General features: G+C 33.9%; 1 protein-coding gene across 1 annotated transcript; it reads left to right on the top strand.

Moving 5' to 3' along the window:
* Positions 1-9,931: 9,931 nt before the first annotated feature.
* On the top strand, positions 9,932-14,455 carry LOC107842805 (PWWP domain-containing protein 4). Its single transcript, XM_016686836.2, has 3 exons — positions 9,932-10,213; positions 10,822-11,834; positions 12,548-14,455. The coding sequence occupies exons 2-3, from the start codon at positions 10,832-10,834 to the stop codon at positions 14,167-14,169; spliced, it is 2,625 nt and encodes an 874-aa protein (XP_016542322.2). The 5' UTR covers positions 9,932-10,213; positions 10,822-10,831; the 3' UTR covers positions 14,170-14,455.
* Positions 14,456-23,747: the final 9,292 nt, after the last annotated feature.

Below are 23,747 nucleotides of genomic sequence, written 5' to 3' on the forward strand. Positions count from 1 at the left end.
CCCAACATGTTTGATAAAATGCCTATGATAATGCTTTTACTATATTATTGGACTTTTAGTGGAACCATTGCATGGTATGGTTTGGTAATGGAACTGTAACTGGTATAAATGGTTTAAATGGTTTGGGATGGTTAAATAGAATGGTTTGGTGGTCATAGTTATGGTTAATTAGCCTCCTTGTGGGGTATAATGGAATCTCCTAAGTAAATATGTTAATGAACAACTTGTGGGGTATATGGGACTCCCCCAAGAAAACATAATAATGGAACACTTGTAGGGTACATGGCATACTCCCAAGTTAACTTGGTAAGTAGGTACACGGGAATCCTTTAACCTCTTAAAGTTTGGCTAAGGACAATACTTGCAAGTTATAGTCGGTAAACGATACCACTATTAATAGCCTTGATTAATAATAAATAGAATAATGGATTTGTTGGTTAGAAATGGTTTTAATTAGGAAATGATGGTTGGGTGTGATAGCTAACCATGACGGTGGAAGTCCAATGGACGAACACTAGAAACACATGTTTGCCTATATGAGGGGTTGGTCATGGCGACAATATATGATACTCATGACGTACACGAGAATTCTTTAAGTACACTATACATATGTATCATAGAGAGCGAAGGGTACTTGGGAATCCCTTACTCTTATGGTATCTGGTTCGTGTAGCTACATGCATTGAGGCCCGTTCAAGGGGTTATACTGGACCTATATAAGTCATGGATGGTTCTAGGACGGTTAAGCTACACATACCCAAGTTAACAGATTTAAAGGAATGCTAAACTCAATTTTTTTTCCAGTATAGTTATATATATATTATATATATGGCTTGTATGCATGTGGTTGTTTTAATTGGTTTTACTAGATGGCATTATTTTATCTTTATCTTGAGTACTTCCTAGAGTTCACCCGCTAACCCATCCTTGGGCGGTTGTATCCCTACGCAATGCAAGGATCAGCTATTCTACTCCTCCTACTTAGTCCTTAAATTTGAGATCAATTTTTGGATTGAAGTGGTGAGCTTTCATCTTTCCGAAAGGATCCATTTCATGTTCATGGATATTTTAACACACTTTGGTTTATTTATAGATATTGGTTTGGGTTATGGTTGAGGGCATATCCCAACTGGATATTGGTTTTCTTTTGGTTATAGGCTTTTATGGAACTACTATGGGTTGGTATAGGCAGGATCGGTATTGGTGTCATTCTTAGTATTAGCATTGGTATTGGAGATGATACCGTTGAAATAAATTTCTCACTGTTTCATCCTATTATATTATGTTATAGAACTTGGTTTGGTTATTGTTACAGTTTAGTTATGGTTGATGATTGCTATCAGACGGTTAGACTCATTTAGGTGGTCATCCTTATAGGAAAAGATGACTTTTACATATCCTTATGGGATTTTTGCATTCAAACGTATGTTATTTGGGCTATGCAACGCTCCAGCTATATTTCAGAGATGTATAATGTCAATCTTCTCTAACATGGTAGCAGACACCATCAAAATGTTCATTGATTATTTTTTAGTTGTTGGTGATTCTTTTGAAGACTGCCTAAAGAACTTGGCAAATGCTATGAAAAGGTGTAAAGAATGTAACTTGGTACTTAATTGGGAGAAGTGCCATTTTATGGTCAAAGAAGGAATTGTTCTTGGGCACAAGATTTCAAAGAGGGGCATAAAGGTTGATCCAGCAAAGATTGAGGTAATTGAGAAATTCCCAACCCAATTTTTGTGAAGGGAATTCAAAGCTTCTTAAGGCATGTAGGTTTTCATAGGCAATTTATCAAGGATTTCTCAAAGATTATTAATCCTCTTTGTAAGATTCTTGAGAAGGAGGTAAAATTTAAGTTTGATGATGCATGTAAAATAGCTTTTAAGAGCCAAAAAGAGAAGTTGGTGACTGATCCAACCATTGTGTCTCCTGATTGGCCCTAACCCTTTGATATTATGTATGATGCTGGTAGCTTGGCCTTAGGGGCCGTACTAGGCCAACAGAAAGTAAAGATCCTTTATCCCATATACTATGCTAGTAAGGCACTAAATCCTGCTTAGAAGAACTATATTGTGATAGAGCAAAAGTTATTGGCAGTGGTTTTTGCCTTTGAAAAGTTTAGATCTTACTTTATTGGGACAAAGGTGATTATACACAATGATCATACAACATTGAGGTACCTCATGGCCAAAACATATGCAAAGCCTAGGCTTATTATGTGGGTGTTTTTGTTGCAAGAATTTGACTTTGGGGTAAAGGACAGAAAAGGCACAAAGAATCAAGTTACAAATCACTTGTCTAGATTGGAAGAGGAAGATATGCAGAAGGTTGAAAATGGATTGGAGATTGATGATAGTTTTCCAGATTAGCAGATATTAACAGCATTCGAAGATCTACTTTTATGGTTCACAGATTATGCAAATTACTTAGCCAGTGATCTAGTTCCATAAGATGTTTTCTATCAACAAAGAAAGAAATTCATGCATGAGGTAAGGAAATTTTGCTGGGATGCACCTTATTTATTCAGGATTTGTGCAGATGGAATCATTCGTAGGTGTATACCTGAGGCAGAAATGATGAGCATACTCAAGGCTTGTCATTTCTCACCAGTTGGGGTCATCATGGAGGGGCCCACACAACTCATAAAATTCTACAATATGGTTATTATTTTCCAACAATATTCAAAGATGCTCATCAATATGCTTCTGCTTGTGACCAATGCCAATGATAAGGTACTATTTCTAGAAGATATGAACTTCCTATGAGTCCTATTTTGTAATTGGAATCGTTTGATATCTAGGTCATAGATTTAATAGGACTATTTATGAGTTTGTGTGGCATGAAGTATATAATTGTGGCAGTAGATTATGTTTCAAAGTAGGTGGAAGTGACTGAATTTCCTAACAATGAAGCACGTAGTGTTACTGCATTCTTGAAAAAAAATATTTTTTCTCGATTTTGCATGCCACAAGCTATTATTGGTGATGGATGGTCACATTATTGTAATTATCTATTCAAAAGTCTTCTTGAAAAATATAGAGTGAAACACAGGGTGGCAACACCTTATTATCTGCAAACTAGCGGACAAATTGAGGTGTCCAATAGAGAAATCAAGTTTATCTTGGCGAAGACTGTGAATGCCAATAAGACTATAGGACTAATTGGATAAGAAGTTAGATGATGCATTGTGGTCTTACAACATATCTTACAAAACCCCCATAGGTGCTTCACCTTATCAGCTAGTGTATGGCAAGGCTTGCCACTTGCTAATTGGGCTTGAGCATAAGGCACTATGGGCATTGAAGAAACTGAATTTAGAGTGGCAGGATACATCCAAGTCAAGGTTGAATGATATCCATGAGTTGGATTAATTTCAGCTCTGGGCATATGAAAGTTCAGCACTTTACAAAGAAAAGATGAAGTTGCAGCACGATTGGAAGATTGAGAAGAGAGTATTTGACAAGGGTGGACAAGTGTTGCTTTATCAGTCTAAACTTCATTTGTTTCAAGGTAAGTTAAGGTCAAGGTGGTGCGGTCTATATACGGTTATAAAATTTTATCCCTATGGTACTTTAGAATTGAAGAAGGATGGCGAAGCCACGTTCAAGGTAAACAGGCAAAGAGTAAAGCACTATGTGGGAAATATTAAAGAAGTAAATGAAGTTGTTGAAATTAACCTCGGTGAAGACTGAGTAACCAAGGCAATTGTGTCGTTCCACGATATTAATCAAGCACTGCATGGGAGGCAACCCATGAGGCTAGTTGGGAAAATCTAAGTATCCAACTTAGCCACGTCGTACGGCGATATTAAATCAAGCATTGAGTAGGAGGCAACCCATGTTTTTGTACTTATGAATTTATAGGGTAATATGTTTTTTTAGTGTGCGGGACTAAGGAATGCAGAAAATATCTAGAGAAGTTGAAAAGGTTTGGTCATACGGACTCTTTACGAGTCATATCTAGACAGTATGACTCATGAGTATGAGTCGTATAGATCTAGGAGAAAAAATTTGAATCAAACAAAAGTTTCTGGAATGGATACAATTCTCAGAACGAGTCGTACCCTCAAGGTACGACTCTTCACCTTGAGTCGTATCCACCCTTAAACCCAGGTAGGGCTCCAGGTCTATACGAGTCAAAGAAACGACCTGTAAGCCTGGGTACGAGTCGTATACACAGCTCGTAACCATGCTTACTAGGTCAGATCGCAGGTCAACCCAGCCCAAAAATTGAATTTTAAAAACAAAAGAGGGGCACCCGACGGGCACCCAATAACTAAAATGGGTACCCACCTCAAATTTTCGCTAATTTCAAGCATGAAATTTACGAATTCACTTGTAAAAAACTTGATTTAACTACCAACAAGTTCAAAATTCTCATTTTGCTCGAGTTAAGAACGAATTTGGGAAGCAAAGTGAAATCAAGAAATTTTTTCTTCAACTCAATCTCTCCAACTACCAAGTAAGTTTTTTAACCTAATATCTTTATTTTTCAAGGTGAAATGATGAATGTCAAACAATATAAACTTTGTTTGAGTCGAATTTACACTTATGTTAAATTTGTGATACCCTAATTTAGGTGTTTTGGTGGAAAATAAGAATTGGGATGGAAATAGGTTTTGGGTTGTGATTTTGTGTAGTACTTTGCCCTATATTGATCTATATTACTGCTAATTGTAGTGGGTATTTTGGGTATTTAATTTGGAGTCAAACTTTAAAGTTAGACTTCCATACTATAGTGGATACGAGACCCCTTACGACTCATACCCACTAGTACAGAGTTGTAATGGGACTCGTACCTACTGATAATAAGGAAGTTTAACAAGTTTAAGGTTTTAGAATCGGTACGACTCACCTATATGAATCGTATCCATACCATATGACTTGTACACTTAAAATATCACAGATTTCTTCTTTTTATTCATTTGTTTCTTACGACACGATACTCAAATCTAGATTCACTCAAATCTAGATTTGAGTAATTATGATTCAAGTAAAGAAAAAGTAAGCATATTCAATTAAAGACTAACAAAGGCAGGGTAGAATAGAGAGAAACAAAGCAAGAAATCATCATCGCATCATAACTAGAGGAGCGACCAGTTGGTTCACCAAATCCCAACCCAGCGTCATACATTGTCAAACTTGGGAGGATTAAAATTAGATTAAATATTTTTTATCTACTTACGACTATTGGTAATGAGTCATACCCTGTTGGCACAACTAGTTAGGAGTCATAAGCTGACCAGTTAACAAATGTCATACACTGTGTATAATACGAATCATTGATATGAGTCGTACCCAAGCGATACGACTCATATTCCCTACTCGTACCCTCACCAAGAAATACATACTGAACTTTAATTTGAAATTTTTGGTTTTCCTTTCTTTACTTATTTACTAACGATAGTGTATTTGCAGGAACCATGCCTCTAAAGAATGTTTCTTTATCTAAACAGGTCCAAAAGAACAATAAGCAGGCACCAGCTACTAACTCGAAATCCAGTGGTTCTGAGGTTGATGTGTCAACTGATAGCACCGGTGAGTTATATAAAGGAACCACAGTAGAAAAACTACAGAAAAAGGAAAGTAGCTGAGAAGGAAAAGGTAAAAAAGGTTGCACCCCCAGAGATTTTGAAAATTTTCATTTGTAATGAAAAAATGTGATTTTTGATTGATTTGCGGATTATTTCGGCATCACTGTTGATTTGAAATGATTATACTGATGAAATTTGTGTTGAATGAAATTGTGTTGAAAAATTGACCCTTTCAAAAATTTGTTGATTATGTAATATGTATATTTGTGTGAGATCGTTGTGAATCTGGAAATGGCATTAGGATTAGGGATGGAACAATTAGGGACAAACAGTTGCATAGCAGGATAACTAGTACTTAGTAGTATAACCCTGTGCAAGTGTGTGTGAGGTATACTGAGTTTTCGGTGTGTCAGAATCTAGAACTTGCTAGATTGATTTTACCTAGGTATAGGATAGTTAAGTAGGAGATGACCATAGGCCCATTTTGTGTGAGTCCACCTGAGCCTAAAATGTCCTAACCGAATGAATGAAACCCTTTTATTCATATATTTGAGCCTTAATAGACTAATTTTTGTTGTTTACACCAATTTCACCTTTCCATTTATCTTACAATGAACCTATTTTAGCCCTGGTCCTCTTTGGATACCATGCACCTCAACTCAGGCAAATTGCCTAAGTTTAACGTGGTTATTATAAGGGGTGTGTAGGAGAAAACGAATATGAAGAACGTATGTAAAAGGAAAATAGTGAAACTTGAGCAAGTGTGGGGAAAATAAAAAAAAGAAAAGTTGCAATGAAAAGCAAAAGACAAAGTAAAGGAAAATAAAAGTGAGAAAACCCTACCTGACCCAATTTGAATGTGCTTGAAATAAAAAGGAAGTCATAAGGGTGGAAATAAAAGAAGAAGTGGAAAAGTAAGTGGACCCCGAGAAATCTGTAGTATCCAAGAGGCTTTGTCACTAGATGAATACTAAAAAATATCATACCATCCCGAAGCCTACATTACAAGTCGATAAAGTCCTATAGTGATCCTACTGTGACTGTCTGAAAACTTAGGACAAGAGCATAAGGGCAAGCCTATAGTATTTTGTATACACCGGTGATACTTTTTGTGAGAGAAAGAGTCATTTATTATATCCCTGAATAGATTAAGTTGATCTATACTGAGAGTGAATGGAATTTCTTTGGCTGTGAGCGCACATAGGTTATGTTGCTACGTTGCTAAATTATTTGGTGAATGTAATTTGTGTTTATGCCCAGTTGTCTATTGTTAATGTAATGCCATCATCGAATTCCCTCATGTTTCTATGTGTGCTAATCATTATATGTGGTTTGAATCTTCAAAAGATAAACTTAGGAAGGGAATACCAAGATTGAAATTAAAGTTCAAAATCACTGTCATGGGTAGCTTAAAATTTTCCTGTTTAAGCGTAGTCTCTGTTTTAGAAAATGGTTTGTTGTTTTGTTTGCCTGAGGTAATGCAAAAGTCTAAGTTGAGGGTATTGATATATCGTGGAGACACAACACTTTTGATGCTTAAAACCATAAATTTATGGGTAAACTTAGGATATTTTGTTAGATATGATGCACTTTGGTGTAAATTGCAGGTAATACAAGTCTACAGTTATGTTGGAATGAAAAGGGAAGAAAAAGACCTGGAAAAGACCAATTCTGATCAAAGTACGAGTTATCTCTTAAGTCTTAAACATTCGATACGACTCGTATGATGAATCGTATGCAAAATAGAACCAAAAAACAATCTGAAAAGCTAAGTATGAGGAAGATATGACTCAAGTATTCAAGTCGTAAGTTAGGATACGAGTCGTACAAATAAGTCATAATCATAACAGAACCTAAGCTACCATCCAAAAGTTGAAGTCTCAGAAGTATACGAGTTAAAAGTTTGGTACAACTCGTATAGGGAAGTCGTACACAAATCAATGTTCAACGTTTTGAAAGACAGAAGTCCCAGGTGGATACGAGTGAAGGACATAATTCATATACTCAGGTGCTACTAGTAAACAGAAGTCGTGTGTTGAACAGAAAGTTGAAGCCTTGGGAAAGCAAACATTGGACGGATACGAAAAGATAGGGTACAACTCATATGATGTCGATACGAGTTAACGACCGAGTCGTACCGACTTCCGACATAAATTTACCTTTCTCATTTTTATTAGGATTTTTATGTTATTTTAAGATACTATAAATACCCTAGGGTTTACCTTTTATTAGGTTATACTCTCCTATGCTTTAGTACAATACATTACAATACTTTTACAATTATTCTTGAGATTTTGGATTTTTATTCAATTCGAGGCTTTGGAGCTTATTCATCTTATTCTTGTGCAATTAATTATATGTGTTCTTCATTGATAATCATGGTTTCTTGCACAAACATGAGCGGCTAATCTCTTTATCTAGGGTTGTGGGAACCCTGGTGGATTAGCTATGTAGATTAAATGTGATATTCATCTGCTCTAGGGTTTATGCATATATTTTAATTTTCTTTGCAATAATTAATATCATAGCAGCTGCAGGAGCTTGAGATAGCATGTATTCATATTCATCCATAATAAGGAGTTTGTGATTGGAAAAAGAAGATTAAGACAGTGATTTGGGATTTCTACCTTCACCTTTTAGTCCTTGCGTCTCATCTAATCACTTGATCCTAACCAGTGATAGTGAACTGAGGTCGTAGCAAGGAGAAGCAAGGTGACGCCCTGAGACTAACCAGTAAGGGTGATATTTATCTTCTCATCTAACTAGCGGCTGATAATACCTATCTTGTAGACTTTACATGCAGAACAACAAAATAGTTGGGTTGATCATGAGAAATTGACGAAGTAAAGAAGTCAGGGGGAACACAAGCCTAGTGTTCGTCTTCTATTATCGACAACTCAAAAGCACTCAAGATTCAGTTACTATTTTCGATTGATACTAAAATCTCCCATTTACTTTTTTGTATTGCTCGTGGATTACATCAAGTCAAGCAACTATTCATGTTTTCCCTGTGGGATCGACCCCAACCCAATTGGGTTATTGTATTTGCAATCGACCGCAGTATACTTCTATTTGGAGTGTAGTTTTCGGCGACATCACTCATACATCTCTTTTTCTTCTAATTGTCACTTTATATCATTTTAAAAAAATTAATATTAGACCTATTTAACTCATCAAATTTATTTACTCAAAATTATAATCTTATTCTTTTCTTTAAAAAATACATTAGTTTATTAAGAAAGTATTTTTATACTTAGAAATCTTTTGTCGTTACTTAAACTTTTTATCTTTCCTAATGTTATTTTTTTAGATTGTTATCCATATTTTTGAAGTTGCGTACAAAAATTATTTTTATTTTTTCTAAGATAATAATATCACTGAACTATTAATATTTTTATCGAAAAATCATTAAATACCTCAAAAGTCTCCTGCTCTTCTTATTAGCATGTCATATTAGTAAGTCATCATATTGTTTAAATAATAAACATATTAACTCTTCAAACTCATTTAACCAAAATTATAATCCTATTTTTTAAAAAAAATTTATATTAATTTATTAAAAAAAATTTCTCTTAGGTGTTTATACTTCTTTTTCTAGAGTTATTTTCCCAAATGGTCAGTCAGATTTTTATATATAATTGCCTACAAAGATTAATTGTTTTCTAAAGAAAAAAATATCACTAGATTAAATAAGTTATCTAGAAATTTTAAATTGCATATAAAATAATATGGTACATTTTAAGTTTATGTAAAGAATTTCTGAGCATGAAAATAAACTGATGCATTTTTCAAAAAAAAATAAAGATATAATTTTGGTTAAATGAGTTTGATGAATTACATTATTTATTATTTAAAGAAAAATGAGATTTTAATGACATAACATGTCACCTAAGAGAGAAAGATATTTTTGAGGCGTTTAGTATATTTTGAGAAAAAGAGAGTTAAGTGATATTGTAATCTTAAATGAAACATAAATGATATTTGAAAAAAATTTAAAACTTGAGTAACTATTTAAAAAATTTACTTGATTAATAGGAGTATTGTAATTAAATTATTACTTCCTCCATCTCATTTTATGTATCATTATTTCTTTTTTAGTTCGTCCCAAGAAGAATATCATCTTTTCTTATTTAGCAAGCAATTATTTAAAGATATAATTTCACTTTTATTTTTATTGTTCCCATTTAATTAAAAAAAAAAAGAAACTAACATATTTTTTGATAAATGGTAATTTGATAAACATTATCAAGTGTTTTCTTATTTTTTAAACTTCGTGTTCATTAAATCACTACACATAAAATGGGACGAATGTAATATATTAGTATTTTATTAATGAGTGAGCAAATAAAGTGAATACATACGAACTTTGGGAACCGGACCGAAGGTTTCAAATATAATGAGTAGAAATGGATGGTGCCACGTTGAGTGGCAGCAGTACCAAAAAAGCAGCAAGTCTAGGCTAGCTAGCTGGCAATGCAATATTAGTACGTATAACAGAGCAGATTGCAAAATAGAACCATTGCTTGCAGCTCCATGTTAGACTCACCCATTCATATTCCCCTCTTTTCTCTACTTTTCATGTACAAATAAATTTACATGCATCTCTGTGTGCGTATAAAGGATCAGCCATTATTTAACAAGTTGAAAGAAGAGGAGTGTTGAATGCTGGCAGATCAAAAGGTGTGTGTGTGAGTGTGTGGGTGCCTTCTTTTCTTTTTATGGGGTTTCCCCCATCTTCTTGAATTTTCATTTTAAAAATAAAATAAAATTAAAATAGATAGTGATGAATATTCTTCATGTTCTCTGTTTATGCCTGCCTAATGCCATTTTTTATAGGCACCTTGAAAAGCCATTTATAGTAGTAATATTTTGGTTCTGTTTATGTTATTTAGCATTTTACTCTTATTTTTAATAATAATTTCTGAAGGGAGAAATACCACATTTTATTGGAATTAATGGCTTTCTTAGTTGTAAATGTGATGTCTTTTGCTGGCAGAAAAAAATCACAATGAAATTGGGCCTCAGGGGTTTTGGTTTAGCTAGTTTTGCAATGTGATTCTGTAGCTTTCTTGTGTGGGAATATTTTAATCTTGCATTGCGGTGAAGTTGTAAAGTAAGGGTTATTTCTGATTGTTTTGTGATCATGGATTTGTGAAAGAAACTAAAGGTGTTTGAGACATTTTGACACTTGCTTTAAAGGGTTTTTATTTCCTTTATCCATATATGTTATTTAATTAAGGATGGTAAGTTGTCATTTATGGGAAGTTAAATTCTTGGTTTCAATGCAGTTCACTGAAAATGGAAAGCGACAAGTCAAAGGGAACAGGATCTAGCTCTACAGATATGTGCAGTCCGGTTGAGTTTAAGGGTTTTAATGGTAAAAGTTGTGGTGTTGGACCTGATAAGTATGACACTACCAAATTGGAGGGTAGAGGTGAGGTCCATATTGCTGATGTTGGCAAGATTATCTTGCCAGTTGGTGTCAAAAAAGTGGAACTTTGCGCTAAAGAAAATCAGCAAACTAGTATGAAGGATGGCCTTGATAAATTTGAACCATCACTACTTAGGTCAGATGAAGGTACTTCCTTGGAGATGCTAACTTCCTTAAAACAAGGGGAATCAAAGAATGTATTTGGTTTTGGAGACCTTGTTTGGGCAAAGGTAAGGTCTCATCCCTGGTGGCCAGGACAAATATACGACGAGAGTCTAATACCTTCTCCACTAGATCATGCCATGAGAGATGGTTCAGTTCTAGTCACCTTTTTTGGTGATTATAGTTATGCATGGCTTGATCATGATCAAATCATCCCTTTTGCACCTCATTTTGAGGAGAAGTCAAGTAAATCAAAACTTCCAACTTTCATTGAGGCAGTTGAAGAAGCTATTGATGAGCTGAGAAAAAGAGCAGTACTTGGCTTGACTTGCTTCTGCCAGGGTAATTTTCAGCCTACAAGATCTGAAGGGCTTTATGAAGTTGATCTTAGCGGGTATGACCCTGGAGCCATTTATTCATCAAAGCAGATTAAAAAATCTAGAGATGGTTTCCAGCCACATGGGATGCTGTCATTTGTAAAGAAACTGGCCAAGTCTCCAAAATCTTTGCAGAATGTTTATTGGATAATTAACAGTGCAAAGGTTACTGCTTACAGAAAAGCGGTCTTTGAAGAGAATGATGAGAGCTATGATCAGGCATTTGAGGAATTTGAAAAAAGTGATGAGGCCTATAATCAGGCATGTGGAGTGAAAGCCTCAAGATCAGCGGATCCGGTAGAATTTTCAAAAGATGGGAATCAATTTACAGGTATCAATCAATATTTCCTCTGGCATGATTTGTCTTCTAAACCATTGTAGTTGTGTTTTTTTTTTAAAAGCTTATGTGAGGAACAAATCCTCTTATTAATTATATCACCTGAGAAAATTAAGATGACTAAATAGGTCACCTACGTCTAATATATATAGCCGTATAGTTTTCATCAAGCTTGGGTGGACGTTGCATTTTGTTTTCCTTACAAATAGAATTTTCTGAAGCACAAAGTTGATTTTAAAAGGAGGCGACCTATGTATAATGGTGACTGGTGAGCTATAAACTTTGATGTGCTTGTTCTGTAAATCACTTGAAAGTGAGACCAGTATCTGGCCAAATGCCAACAAACATATGCTGCCATTCTATTATAAAAATGATGTAATTGTGGATAACATGTCCTTCCTAGGAAGCTTGAATCCAATACTTCACTAGGTAAAATAATGTTGCATTCACCATATCTGTTTGTGCTCTCAGCTTTTCCATCAGTGTATTTTCCCAAAATTCAGTCTCATGGTCAGTTTGTCACTCAATTGGACTCATGTTTGTTTCAACAAATTTATCGTGCATTCTACTGGCTATTTCTTATTCTAAAATACTAGTATTCCATATTTAATTTCTTAAATAGCGAACACACGATGATTTATTTGTTTACTGTTATGATGAGCTGAAGATATTGAGGTAGATATGCTAAACCATGTAAATTCTTGCAGGTACTGTTGGTGCTCAGGTAGAAGCTGCAGCTCCAAATGGACCGAGAGTATCTGTAACATCTACTGAACTTGCTGATCTACAAAGGAATAACAGTATTAATATGGAGAAACCTAGTGTTGATGTTGCATTACAGAAATCAGGACCTGCTGCTCTTCATTATGAACACATGTATGAGACTTCAGTTTATTGTAAAATGAGAAGGTCAGGGGTATCAAAAGTACTGGATAAATCTAAAATTTCCCAAGCACTCAATGTGCCTAATATGATTACAGAAGAGAAATTGCAAAATGTCAAATGCCCTACCCTTCCTTTTGATGCATCTGTGCTGAAAAACTGGGAAAAATCGTTTGATGATCAAGGGGATTGCTCGAAAGAATCATGTAGAGGAGAAACTAAAAGGAAGAGGAGGGAAGAGTCTCCACCAGATGACCAGGGTCGGAAAGGCAAGTTCCAAAAGGATGCCTTCTTTGACTATCTAGTAACAAAATCAGGTGAAGAAGCCGATATAATCTATTGTTGCAAAGGTGAGAAACATAACAAGATTAATGACTATGGAGAAGAACTGGGAAATGCTACTGGTGTGCTTAAGCATTTGAAGCAATTCCGATCAACCTTTTACGAAAAGGAACATGAGAAGACTTACAAAAAGCCGACACTCTTGAAATGCCAAGACGAACGTATGACTAGGAAAGAAGAGTTGAGGGGCTTGAAGTCCTTGCATATGACTAAGAAGTATGGTGATCGCAAACCTTTGACACCCCAAGATGGGGATGACATTGACATTGACATCCAATCAACATCGTCAGTGCAGTCTGAAAAGTTCATTGAGGAGCCTGAAAGGAAAGCTGAACCAACAATGCTGGTACTAAAGTTCTCTCCTCAAACCATGCTTCCAACTGCTTCAGAATTAAAAGCCAAGTTTGCATATTTTGGGCCATTTGATGAAACAGCACTCTGTATTTCGTGGGTATTAGCAGAATGTCGAATTGTTTTTATGAACAAATCTAATGCTCAGGCTGCGTACGACTATGCAGTCCAAAACAGAACCTTGTTCAACTCTGATGTGAACTACCATTTAAAGGACTTTGATGGTTCAGAAAAATTGATGAAAGAAAGTTTTGATGACATTCAGTATCTTGAAGGTGAATCACATCCTAAGTCATTCCAGGAGTTGCCTTTGCAGTTCGATACTGAGATGAAGTCATCATTACCCCAGGAAAATTCAAAGTGCAGGTCTGATTTAGAAGAAGAGGCATATCTCAAAGATAACACAGATGCTAACTCCATAGTTTGTGATTATACAGAGGTTGATGTAAAAGTCAATGGTGGTTCTGAAAACTCTCAAGTGGTCCTTTCTGAAATCTTGTGTGCTTCAAGTCCTGTTTCTTCTAGCATTCAGTATAAACACAAAGTTGGCAGTCTGGATGAGACTGTTGTGGCCATTAATGCCAAATATTCCATGGATGAGAGATGGAAGAGTCATTATCAGCAATATCTCAGTTCCGTTAACAGTTCAGATTTGTCACTTCAGCTGGCTAACCTTTTCGAAAAGTGCAATGAAATTTTGGGTGGAATTGAAGGGTCACAGGAACCGTTCAGCAGCCAGAGTCAACTCAAATGAATGATAAGACATGCTGATGGAGAGGATGAACACTGAGAAGAGTATAAAACTTATGATCGAAAGCATTATATATACTGTTGTTTCTGGCTAGTTCTTGTTTACCTTTATGTGTAAGTGAATTTCCTCACACGTATTAGTAGATTGTGCTGATTTCAGACTTTTAAATTGAACTGTATGAAGAGAAGTTTGTTTGTGCTCTTCTATGTCTGAAAATGGATTAGAGCTGGCTTCTATCAGCAATTTGTATTCAGTTGATTGCTGATGCAAGAATTATTCTTGTTGGTTCTTTTTTTCCCTTTCTCTTTTTGGTTTGCCATCGAGTTTTTGGTATCTGCATTGGAACCTCATTAATCTAGATTTGCATTAGATAGGGCCCATTTTGGGGGTAGCGCTTCTGTTGAAGTATTAATCAGTCTGTGTATAACCAATCATGTAGTGTAGTATTAAGCTATGCATGTATTTGTTAAATGAGTTGGTTAAATAATTAGGTATTTAGATAAGTTAGTTACTGAATGGAGCCTCTACCCTCAGTATAAATAAAGAAGTTGTACTATCTTTTCACATAGAGTCAAGCATCTAGTACTCCCTGGACAATGATCAAATTCACTACGACACACTCTAACTTCATAGAGCCTATACTCTTAGTATAAATAAGGAAGTTGCACTATCTTTTCACATAGAGCAAAGCATCTAGTACTCCCTGAACTATGGCCAAATTCACTACGACACACTCCAATTTCCTAGGGGTTCTATTACCCCCTGAACTCAATTTTAGTGTATTTTTGTCACTTTTTGTAGCTGATGTGACATCTTTTTAGTTGATGTGACAACTTTGACGTGGACCTCATTTTTATATAATAAAGGTGTTATGTCAGCTAGGGTGACAAAAATATGCTAAAATTGAGTTTAGAGGATAATAGGACCTATGTAAAGTTGGAGTGTGTCGTATCAACTTTGACCATAGTTCAAGGGGATACTGGATATTTATCTCTTTCACATACTGAATAATGAGAATTTAAGAATCATTCATTCATCGGCATCATGATTAAACTCTTCTATATTTGTTAATCTTTTTCTTCCATTTATTCACTGCTTGAATACTCAGAATGTTCAGTTAAGAACATGGTACAAGAGCTTGACAGGTTTGAATCATCAAGCTGAACTCGATTGAATTGATTTTCTCTCTTCTCTGTTTTTCACAAATTAAGTTGATTCACATTTTTGGGCATTTCAAGATTCTACAGTTCTTGGAGAAAGAATGGGAACGAGTGAAGATCATGCAACTCAAATGATGAATAGAGTAAATCAGTCCACAAATCCAATGTAAGGATCTGGCATGGATCATAATCGTCCCCTATTATTACATTCAACTGATGTGAGTGGTATGTCCATAATCTCATTTCAATTATATGGAACTAAAAACTACACCTATTGATATTGATCTATGTGATTAGCATTGCTGGATAGAAACAAACTAGGCATAGTTGAAGGTACCTATAAGAAAGAAGATTTCCCTAATACTGTCGTGGCTTATGAACTTTGTTGCTAAAGGCCTACTTGGAGGTATTGTGTTTGCCACTAGTGCCTAAAGTGTTAGGGAAGATCTTAACGAAAGATTTGATCGAATTGATCGCTCAAAAATGTTTAGTTTACATAAGGAAATAGTCACACTCAGTCAGGGTACATCTTCTGTTGCTGTGTCCTATTTAAGAATGAAGGATCTCTTGGAAAAATCTGAGGCTTTGATTTTTGTACCTGGATGTACAAAGGATAAATCAAGGGATTATGTTTAGTTTTTGCAGAGACCAAAAGTATTTCAATTTTTGTTAGGACTCAATGACACATACCTACAAGCATGAAGCCAAATCTTGTTAATGAACCCTTTGCCTTCTGTCAATCAAGCTTTTGCTCTGATTATAGGAGATGAGATTCAGAAGTCTATGATTCATGGTAGTTTAGGTTCTAATATTGCTTCAAATGTCAGTAGTTCTAAAAATGTTGTAATGTATGCCAAAGGGGGTGCAAATCAAAAGGTTAAGAGAAACTACAACTTGCAGTGTGAATTCTGTAAGATCAAGGGTCATACTAAAGATTAGTGTTGGAAGCTAATAGGCTATCTCAGTGACTACAAGTTCAAGTGCTTATAGTGTCATGACAGACACCAATGGAGGGTCCAACTCAAGATCTCAGGGTATACAGGCTCCACATTATTCTCAGTTTCAATATGGTATGAACATAAATATTAGTTCTAAGAATATGGGATCTGCTATTCACGACACAAGAGACGGGGGTAGTTCTACTCAATGCTACAATATTCAGCCTCCAGTCCAGTCATCTTTGTATTCGGACAACACTTTCACACAAGAGCAATAATCATCAAAATACTAAACAATACAACAGTTTCCAATAATCTTACCTCCTCAGCAAACACAACAAGTATATCAATCTCTGAAGTAAATTCTGATACTCTTGACAAAACTCTAATGTTAGTTCCAAATAAAAATCATTTTCCTCCTACACTAGCTGAACATGCTAATGGTTGGATAATAAACACAAGTCCAACCAACCATATGACATCTGATATAAATCTGTTAAATAAAGAGTCAATAGTCAAAACTGAAGTTCCTAAGAAAGTTTTCCTTCCTAATGGTGATGTATCTCATGTACTTCATACTAGAAATAATTCTTTGTCTACCGAAAATAACATAGAAAATGTGTTTCATGTACCTCAGTTCACATATAATTTACTTTCAGTATCAAAACGAATCAAAGAACTGAGGTGTTCAACTATATTTTATCCTGGTTTTTGTGTATTTCAGGAACTCTTCAATTGCAGGGTGAAGGATATTGGTAAGGAATTAAATGGACTATACGGGCTGCATAAACAACCTTTAGAAAGGACCAAGAAAGTATGTTTTTTTGCTAATAATGGACATTCAGATAATAACGTAGAGCTTTGGCATAAAAGATTAGGCCGCACATCCTCATCTATTCTAAAGAGAATCTTTCCTGTGAATATGCAACATATAACTACTGAGGTTAATAAGTGTAATATTTGTCCTTGTGCTAAGCAAACAAGGAATCCATTCCCTGCTAGTACTACTTCTACTGCAACTACTTCTGAACTGATTCATGTTGACCTTTGGGGTCCTTAAAAAGTTGCTACTTTTGATGGTAATGAGTTCTTTTTAACAATAGTAGATGATTATTCAAGCATGAGATGAATTTTTTTATTGAAACATAAATCTGATATATGTATATTTCTGCAACATTTTTAAAGCTTTGTCTAATGTCAATTTGATAAAAATATAAAAATTGTAAGATTAGATAATGGTACACCGTTTATCAACTCTGTATGACATGACATGTTCAAATATCTGGACATAATACATCAAAAATATAATCATTATATGGTTTGACCAATTGTCCTATATATAAAAATCTAATATTTAAAAGCATAAAAACTAATTAAGAGAAAATCTTGTCCTAAATAAAGACTCTTTGATGACTACATTGTGGATGCTATTATGTTTTTATGGATGCTATTATGTTTTTGTATGAGAAGGAGGGACTTCTATTTATAGAGTTCCAATATCTTTCTCTTAGAAAGAGGTTTGCCAAATGTGAAAAAGTTTTATATTTTCCTTTCAGGAAAAGTAAAATTAATTATGATATTACTTTTATTTTCCTTATAATAAAAGTAAAACTTAAATTTGGTAAGAAAATCAAGGCAAAAATCCTAACAAATCTTCTCTTTTTGACTTGATTTTCAAACAGAATAATTTTGATCTTCCTTCTTCACACGATCTTCATATACTACTGCTGCTTACCATGATTAAAAGTTGATATGTGTTAAAAATTAAAACCTTAAACGTTAAAAATAAAAACATGGGTTGATATTATTGGAACCCTGTATTATAAGTGAACGGGATTGAAAATGGAGCCTTGTGCATTGAAAGTGAGCACAGGTTAAAAGTGGATGCGTTAAAAGTATATGCACGAGTTGAAAGAAACCCACAAATTAAAAGTAAGCAGGAGTTGAAAGTTGGAGCTCATAAACATCAGTTAAAAATTAATTTGGTTTTAAAGATGGATTACCAACAGGATTGTTCAAAAGTTAATTGACAATTGTCTCCACATGTAGCTTTGTTTTGACAAAATATCTTTACTATCGTCAAATTGGTTGCAAATTTAATCTCAACATGTCCTTAATCTGAATCATCGGGTCATTGAACCATAAGCTTTGATACCACTTGTTGAGTTTGAAATCGAGAGGACGTCATGCAGAAGCTTAAAGTTTGAAAACCATGAGATGATAAATCAACTGACAAATAAAACAAACAAAAAACATAAAATTATTATATGGTTTGGTCAACTGGCCTACATATAAAATCTAATATTAAAAAGCATAAAAATTAATTGAGAGAAAATCTCGCCCTAAATAAAGACTCTTTAATGACTACAATGTGGATGCTATTGTGTTTTTGTATGAGAAGGAGGGAATTCTATCTATAGAGTTTCAAAATCTTTCCTCTTAGAAAGAGGTTTGCCAAATATGAATTTTTTTTTATATTTTTCTTTCAGGAAAATAAAAGTAATTATGGTATTACTTCTATTTTCCTTATAAGAAAAGTAAAACTTAAATTTGATAAGAAAATCAGGGCAAAACCATAACACTTATACCCCTTAGCAAATGGGATTGAAAAAAGAAAACATAGACATATCCTAGAAGTTACAAGAGCCATTAGGTTCCAATGTAAAATACCTCTTAAATATTGGGGTCATTGTGTACTGGCTTTTGTGTATTTGATAAACAGATTACCTAGTTCCGTTCTTGAAAACAAGTTTCCATACGAGGTTATCTATAATAAGAATCCTTCATTAGCTCTTTAAGAGTGATAGAGTGCTTATGTTATGAAAAAACAGTCCAAGAGCATGATAAGCTACTACTTAGAGCCAAGGCTACTATCCACATGGGATATTCAAAAATTTAAAAAGGATATGTTTTACTTGATTTAACTGACTCTTCCTTCTTTGTTAGCAAAAATATTTCTTTTAGAGAAGACAAATTTTCTTTCAACAATATGGCTCCTGTAAAGCCTTTACTCCTGGACAGTTCTCAAAATTCTGGTGTAGTTTTTGATAGAGAAAATGAGTATATGTATACCAGTGTGCCTACCTCAGTTACAAATTAACAAGTAGAGCATGTGATTAATACTGAGTCACATAATGCTCAGACTAATCAAGCTCCTTTTGTTTCTACACCTGAAGTAAGAAGGTCTACAAGAGCTACTAATCTACCTATGTGGATAAAGAACTTTGTGTCACTTAATATACACAATGAAGTATCCTATCCAATCAATAAATATGTGTCTTATGATCATCTATCACCTAAATATCAAGCATATATAACATCTAAATCTACTCTGGTGGAACCTACTACATATGCTCAAGTTGTTAAGGATCCAAAGTGGGTGGAAGAAATGCAACAGAAAATACAAGCTCTTAAAAGTAATCATACATGGGATGTTGTATCTTTTTCTAAAGGAAAATCACTTGTGGGATGCAAATGGATTTATAAAATCAAATACAAAGCTGATGGAGATGTGGAAAGATATACGACTAGATTTGTTGTTAAAGGACATAGTCAAAAAGAAGGGATTGACTACCAAGAAACATTTTCACCTATTGTGAAAATGGTGACATTCAGGACAATTTTATCTATAGCAGCTTCCAAGCATTGGTGTATGCATCAAATGGATATATACAATGCATTTTGCAAGGAGATCTTTATAGTGAAATATATATATGCAACTTCATGAGAAATTTTTCGATCAGGAGGGAATAAGACATGTTGTAATCTGATCAAATCTCTATATGGTCTCAAACAAGCACCTAAACAGTGAAATGCCAAACTAACAGAAACATTATTGCAGTTTAAGTTCAAACAGAGCCAGTTTGATCATTCTCTATTTACTAAGACAAGTGATGAAGGAATAACAATGGTGTTAGTCCATATAGATGACATGTTACTTACTTGTAGAAGCCTGAAACTGATTGAAGAAACTAAGAAATTCCTATTTCAAGCATTCAAGATGAAAGACTTAGGTGAATTCAAGTATTTTTTGGATATTGAGTTTGCAAGATCTGATAAGAGAATACTTATGCATCTAAAGAAATACTTCCTGAAACTTATATATAAAGTAGGTACGTCTGTAGCTAAGAATTTTTCTACTCCAATTGATACAAATGTCAAGTTAACCAACAAACAATGTGATGGAGGAATCAATAAAGAGAAAGGGTCAAGAAAAAATGAGGAAAATCCTTCAGTTAAACCTGGTCCATATCAAAGACTAATTGGAAAGTTGTTGTATTTAACCATGACAAGACCAGACATCTCTTATGGAGTTCAGAGTTTAACTCAATTTCTTCAAAATCCCAAAAGTTTACACATGGAAGCAGCTATCAGGATTGTGAAGTATATTAAAGATCAACAAGGACAAAGGGTGTTATTATCAAGTGAACTTATAACTAATATCAGTCTGTATAGTGATACAGGCTGCACAACATGTCCCTTAACCAGAAAATCAATCCCAGGGTTCCTTGTCAAACTTAGAAACTCACTAATCTCTTGGAAACCCAAGAAACAATCTATTGTCTCAAGGAGAAGTATTACAACTACTTTTTTTTGAATTAATCTAGATCCAAGGCCTTCTAAAGGTAGTAGAGGTCAGTGTGCAACTTTCTATAGTGCTCTATAGTGATAGCAAAGCAGCTATCCAATTTGTTGCTAATTCTGTATATCATGAAAGGACTTAACACATTGAAATTGATCTCCACTTCATCAGGAAAAAAATACAACAATGGTTGATCTCAATCAAATATTTATCCACTTAAGAACGGCTTGTTGATCTCCTTACTAAAGGTTTATCTAGAGTGCAACATCACTATCTCTTGTCGAAGTTGGGAGTTCTGAATATTATTTAGTGCCCAATTTGAGGGAAAGTGTTGAATTATTAATCAGTCTGTGTATAACCAATCATGCAATGTAGTATTAAGTTGTGCATGTATTTGTTAAATGAGTCGGTTAGATAATTAGGTAGTTAGGTAAGTTAGATACTGAATGGAGCCTACACTCTTAGTATAAATAAAAAAGTTGTACTATCTTTTCACATACTAAATAATAAGAATTCAAGAATCATTCATTCATCAGCTTCATGATCAATCTCTTCTACATTTGTTAATATTTTTCTTCCATTGATTCACTGCTTGAATACTCAGAATATTTAATTAAGAACAACGTTCATACCTGAGGCTCAAAACTGAGACTTATCGTTAATTGGAGGAGTGACTCCACCCACTACACCACATCTTTTGGTTGTGCTCTTGTTGATTTTTTCTTTATTAAGACAATTTTAGGAGTTCTTTCAATGGATAGTCACCCATGATTTCAGAATTATTCTCAAATATCCTTTTTGTTTCATTTAGGATATCTCCCAATTATCCTTATTATTTTTGTTTTATGTCAATTATTTCATTTTGGGATGACCAATAATACTTGTACAGTTTATAAAAAATCAACGGATAATTTACCTATCTCAGCCCATTTTACTCTTAGCATTAAATATGATTCATTTTCTAATGGATTATTAAATTTATTATATTCAAATAATAATATAGTAAAATTACCCCTGTCATTTACTACTTCTTAATCCCTGTTCAAATAAAAAAGTGGACAAGTAATGATAAACGGAGCGAGTACGTAACACCTCAACAACCTTCTCTCTCCTAGTTGGTATGTCATGCCATTAATTATGTTTTAAATAAATTAATAGATTTATTTAACTTATCAAACTTATTTATTACACATGACATAAAAATTAATTTAAGTACACTAAAGACTTAAATTATTTTATTTGATATATACCTTCAAAATGGAAAATTTGTTTTCTTCATTCACTGCTTAATTATATTTTAAAACTCTAGCATTTATACGAATGGATACTCATTTAATATTTTTTAAATTATGTATTTTATATAATAAAGATTCTTAAAATGTAAAAAAAATTAAGATAATGTATTTATGATTTTAAACGTTAAGTTTGTCATTTATATGAGAGCAAAAGAATAAATCCACATTTTTGACAGAATGAAAAAATTGTTTAATCTGGAAATTTGGATTTAATAAAACTACATGGAACCTTTTAATACCAGTGTTTCTTTTATATGAAGTTTAGTATATGCTAAAGAATCTTCACAACCAAACTTCATACCAAACGTTTTATCAAATCTGTCTAACGAAACGAGTCCTATGATTTAAGTTATATTGATAGTATACAAATATTTGTACTCTATCAGGTATTACCTATTATGATATATGTCATTTACTTTTTATATATGGTTAGTAATGTTGGGTTATTAAGAGGTGTGAATGAAAAATGAAAAAATGGTGTTTTTTTTAAAAGACACTAAGAGAAAGGATGCAATTTGAATAGGTACCTTTTCGGATTGAAGGTAATGACCTTTCCAATGGGTTGTGACTTTTTGAAGAGTTGCACCTTTCTGAAGAGTTGCACCTTTATGAAGGGGTGCACCTTTTTGAACCATTGCTTCTCTTCATGAAGCTACACCTTGATGGCTATAAATACCTGAATTTTTTCTTAGGTAAAAATAATTCTTTTAGAGTTCAAAATATTTTCCTTCTTAAAAACTCTCTTATTATCATCAAACTGTTGAGTACGTTCGATGTTTTTGAAAGTTTGAGGTACCGCTACTTTCAGAAAGTGAACCAATTTATCCTGGGAGGAAAGATTTCATAACCTCGGATACTTGAGGGAAATAAATTCCTTAAGGACACACCGTGAAGTCGGTGAACTTGGTTCTTAAATTTGTGCTTCATCTTCATTTCTTAATAGTTGATAAACACTTCATTTGATTATTCATTTGAACATGTGTTTGAAGATGTTGAACTTCATTGTACTTCTTGACAATTTATTCTTGAACTTCGTTTGAAGTTTGTACAAAAAACATATAGATTTTGTACCCGCCGGAACAACAATCTTAAGGAATTTATTAAAAAAAATGCTTATTTGGTAATTTTTTTCATCATTTATAAATAAAATATTTTTATAATCTGTATTGTTTGGTTTCTAGAGATTAAAGATTATTGCTTTCTACTCTGTGTGAACTTAACAAGTGATTTGAAGACATAAAAACTTCATGACAAGTTAAAGGTCACTCGGTTAATGATTAGAAGAACATAAAAACTTTATCGTTAAACTAGAAATAAGTGGTGTTTAAAGTTGTTACAACATTATAATTAATATTTTGATATACTAAGTTGATTTTCTTTTTGTGACTGAAAAATGACTACTGATGGTCATGCAACTGATGGTGTGACAAGTGTAGCAGCAACAAATGTTGCTACAACAAGTCGCACAAGTGCTACGCCTACAATGACACCTGTGGAGAAATCCAAAAAAAATTCGGGTGTAAATTTTAAACGTTGGCAGCAGAAAATATTTTTCTATTTGTCAACTTTATGTCTTCAAAAGTTCATATCTTAATATTCTCCAGAA

This window comes from Capsicum annuum, chromosome 1 (genome assembly GCF_002878395.1).
Source record: "Capsicum annuum cultivar UCD-10X-F1 chromosome 1, UCD10Xv1.1, whole genome shotgun sequence".
In the NCBI taxonomy this organism is placed as follows: Eukaryota; Viridiplantae; Streptophyta; class Magnoliopsida; order Solanales; family Solanaceae; genus Capsicum; species Capsicum annuum.

Coding starts and splice junctions, on each gene's coding strand:
- LOC107842805 (XM_016686836.2), top strand. CDS start 10,832: ATGGAAAGCGACAAGTCAAAGGGAACAGGATCTAGCTCTACAGATATG. Junction 11,835..12,547: donor AGATGGGAATCAATTTACAG/GTATCAATCAAT, acceptor AAATTCTTGCAG/GTACTGTTGGTGCTCAGGTA.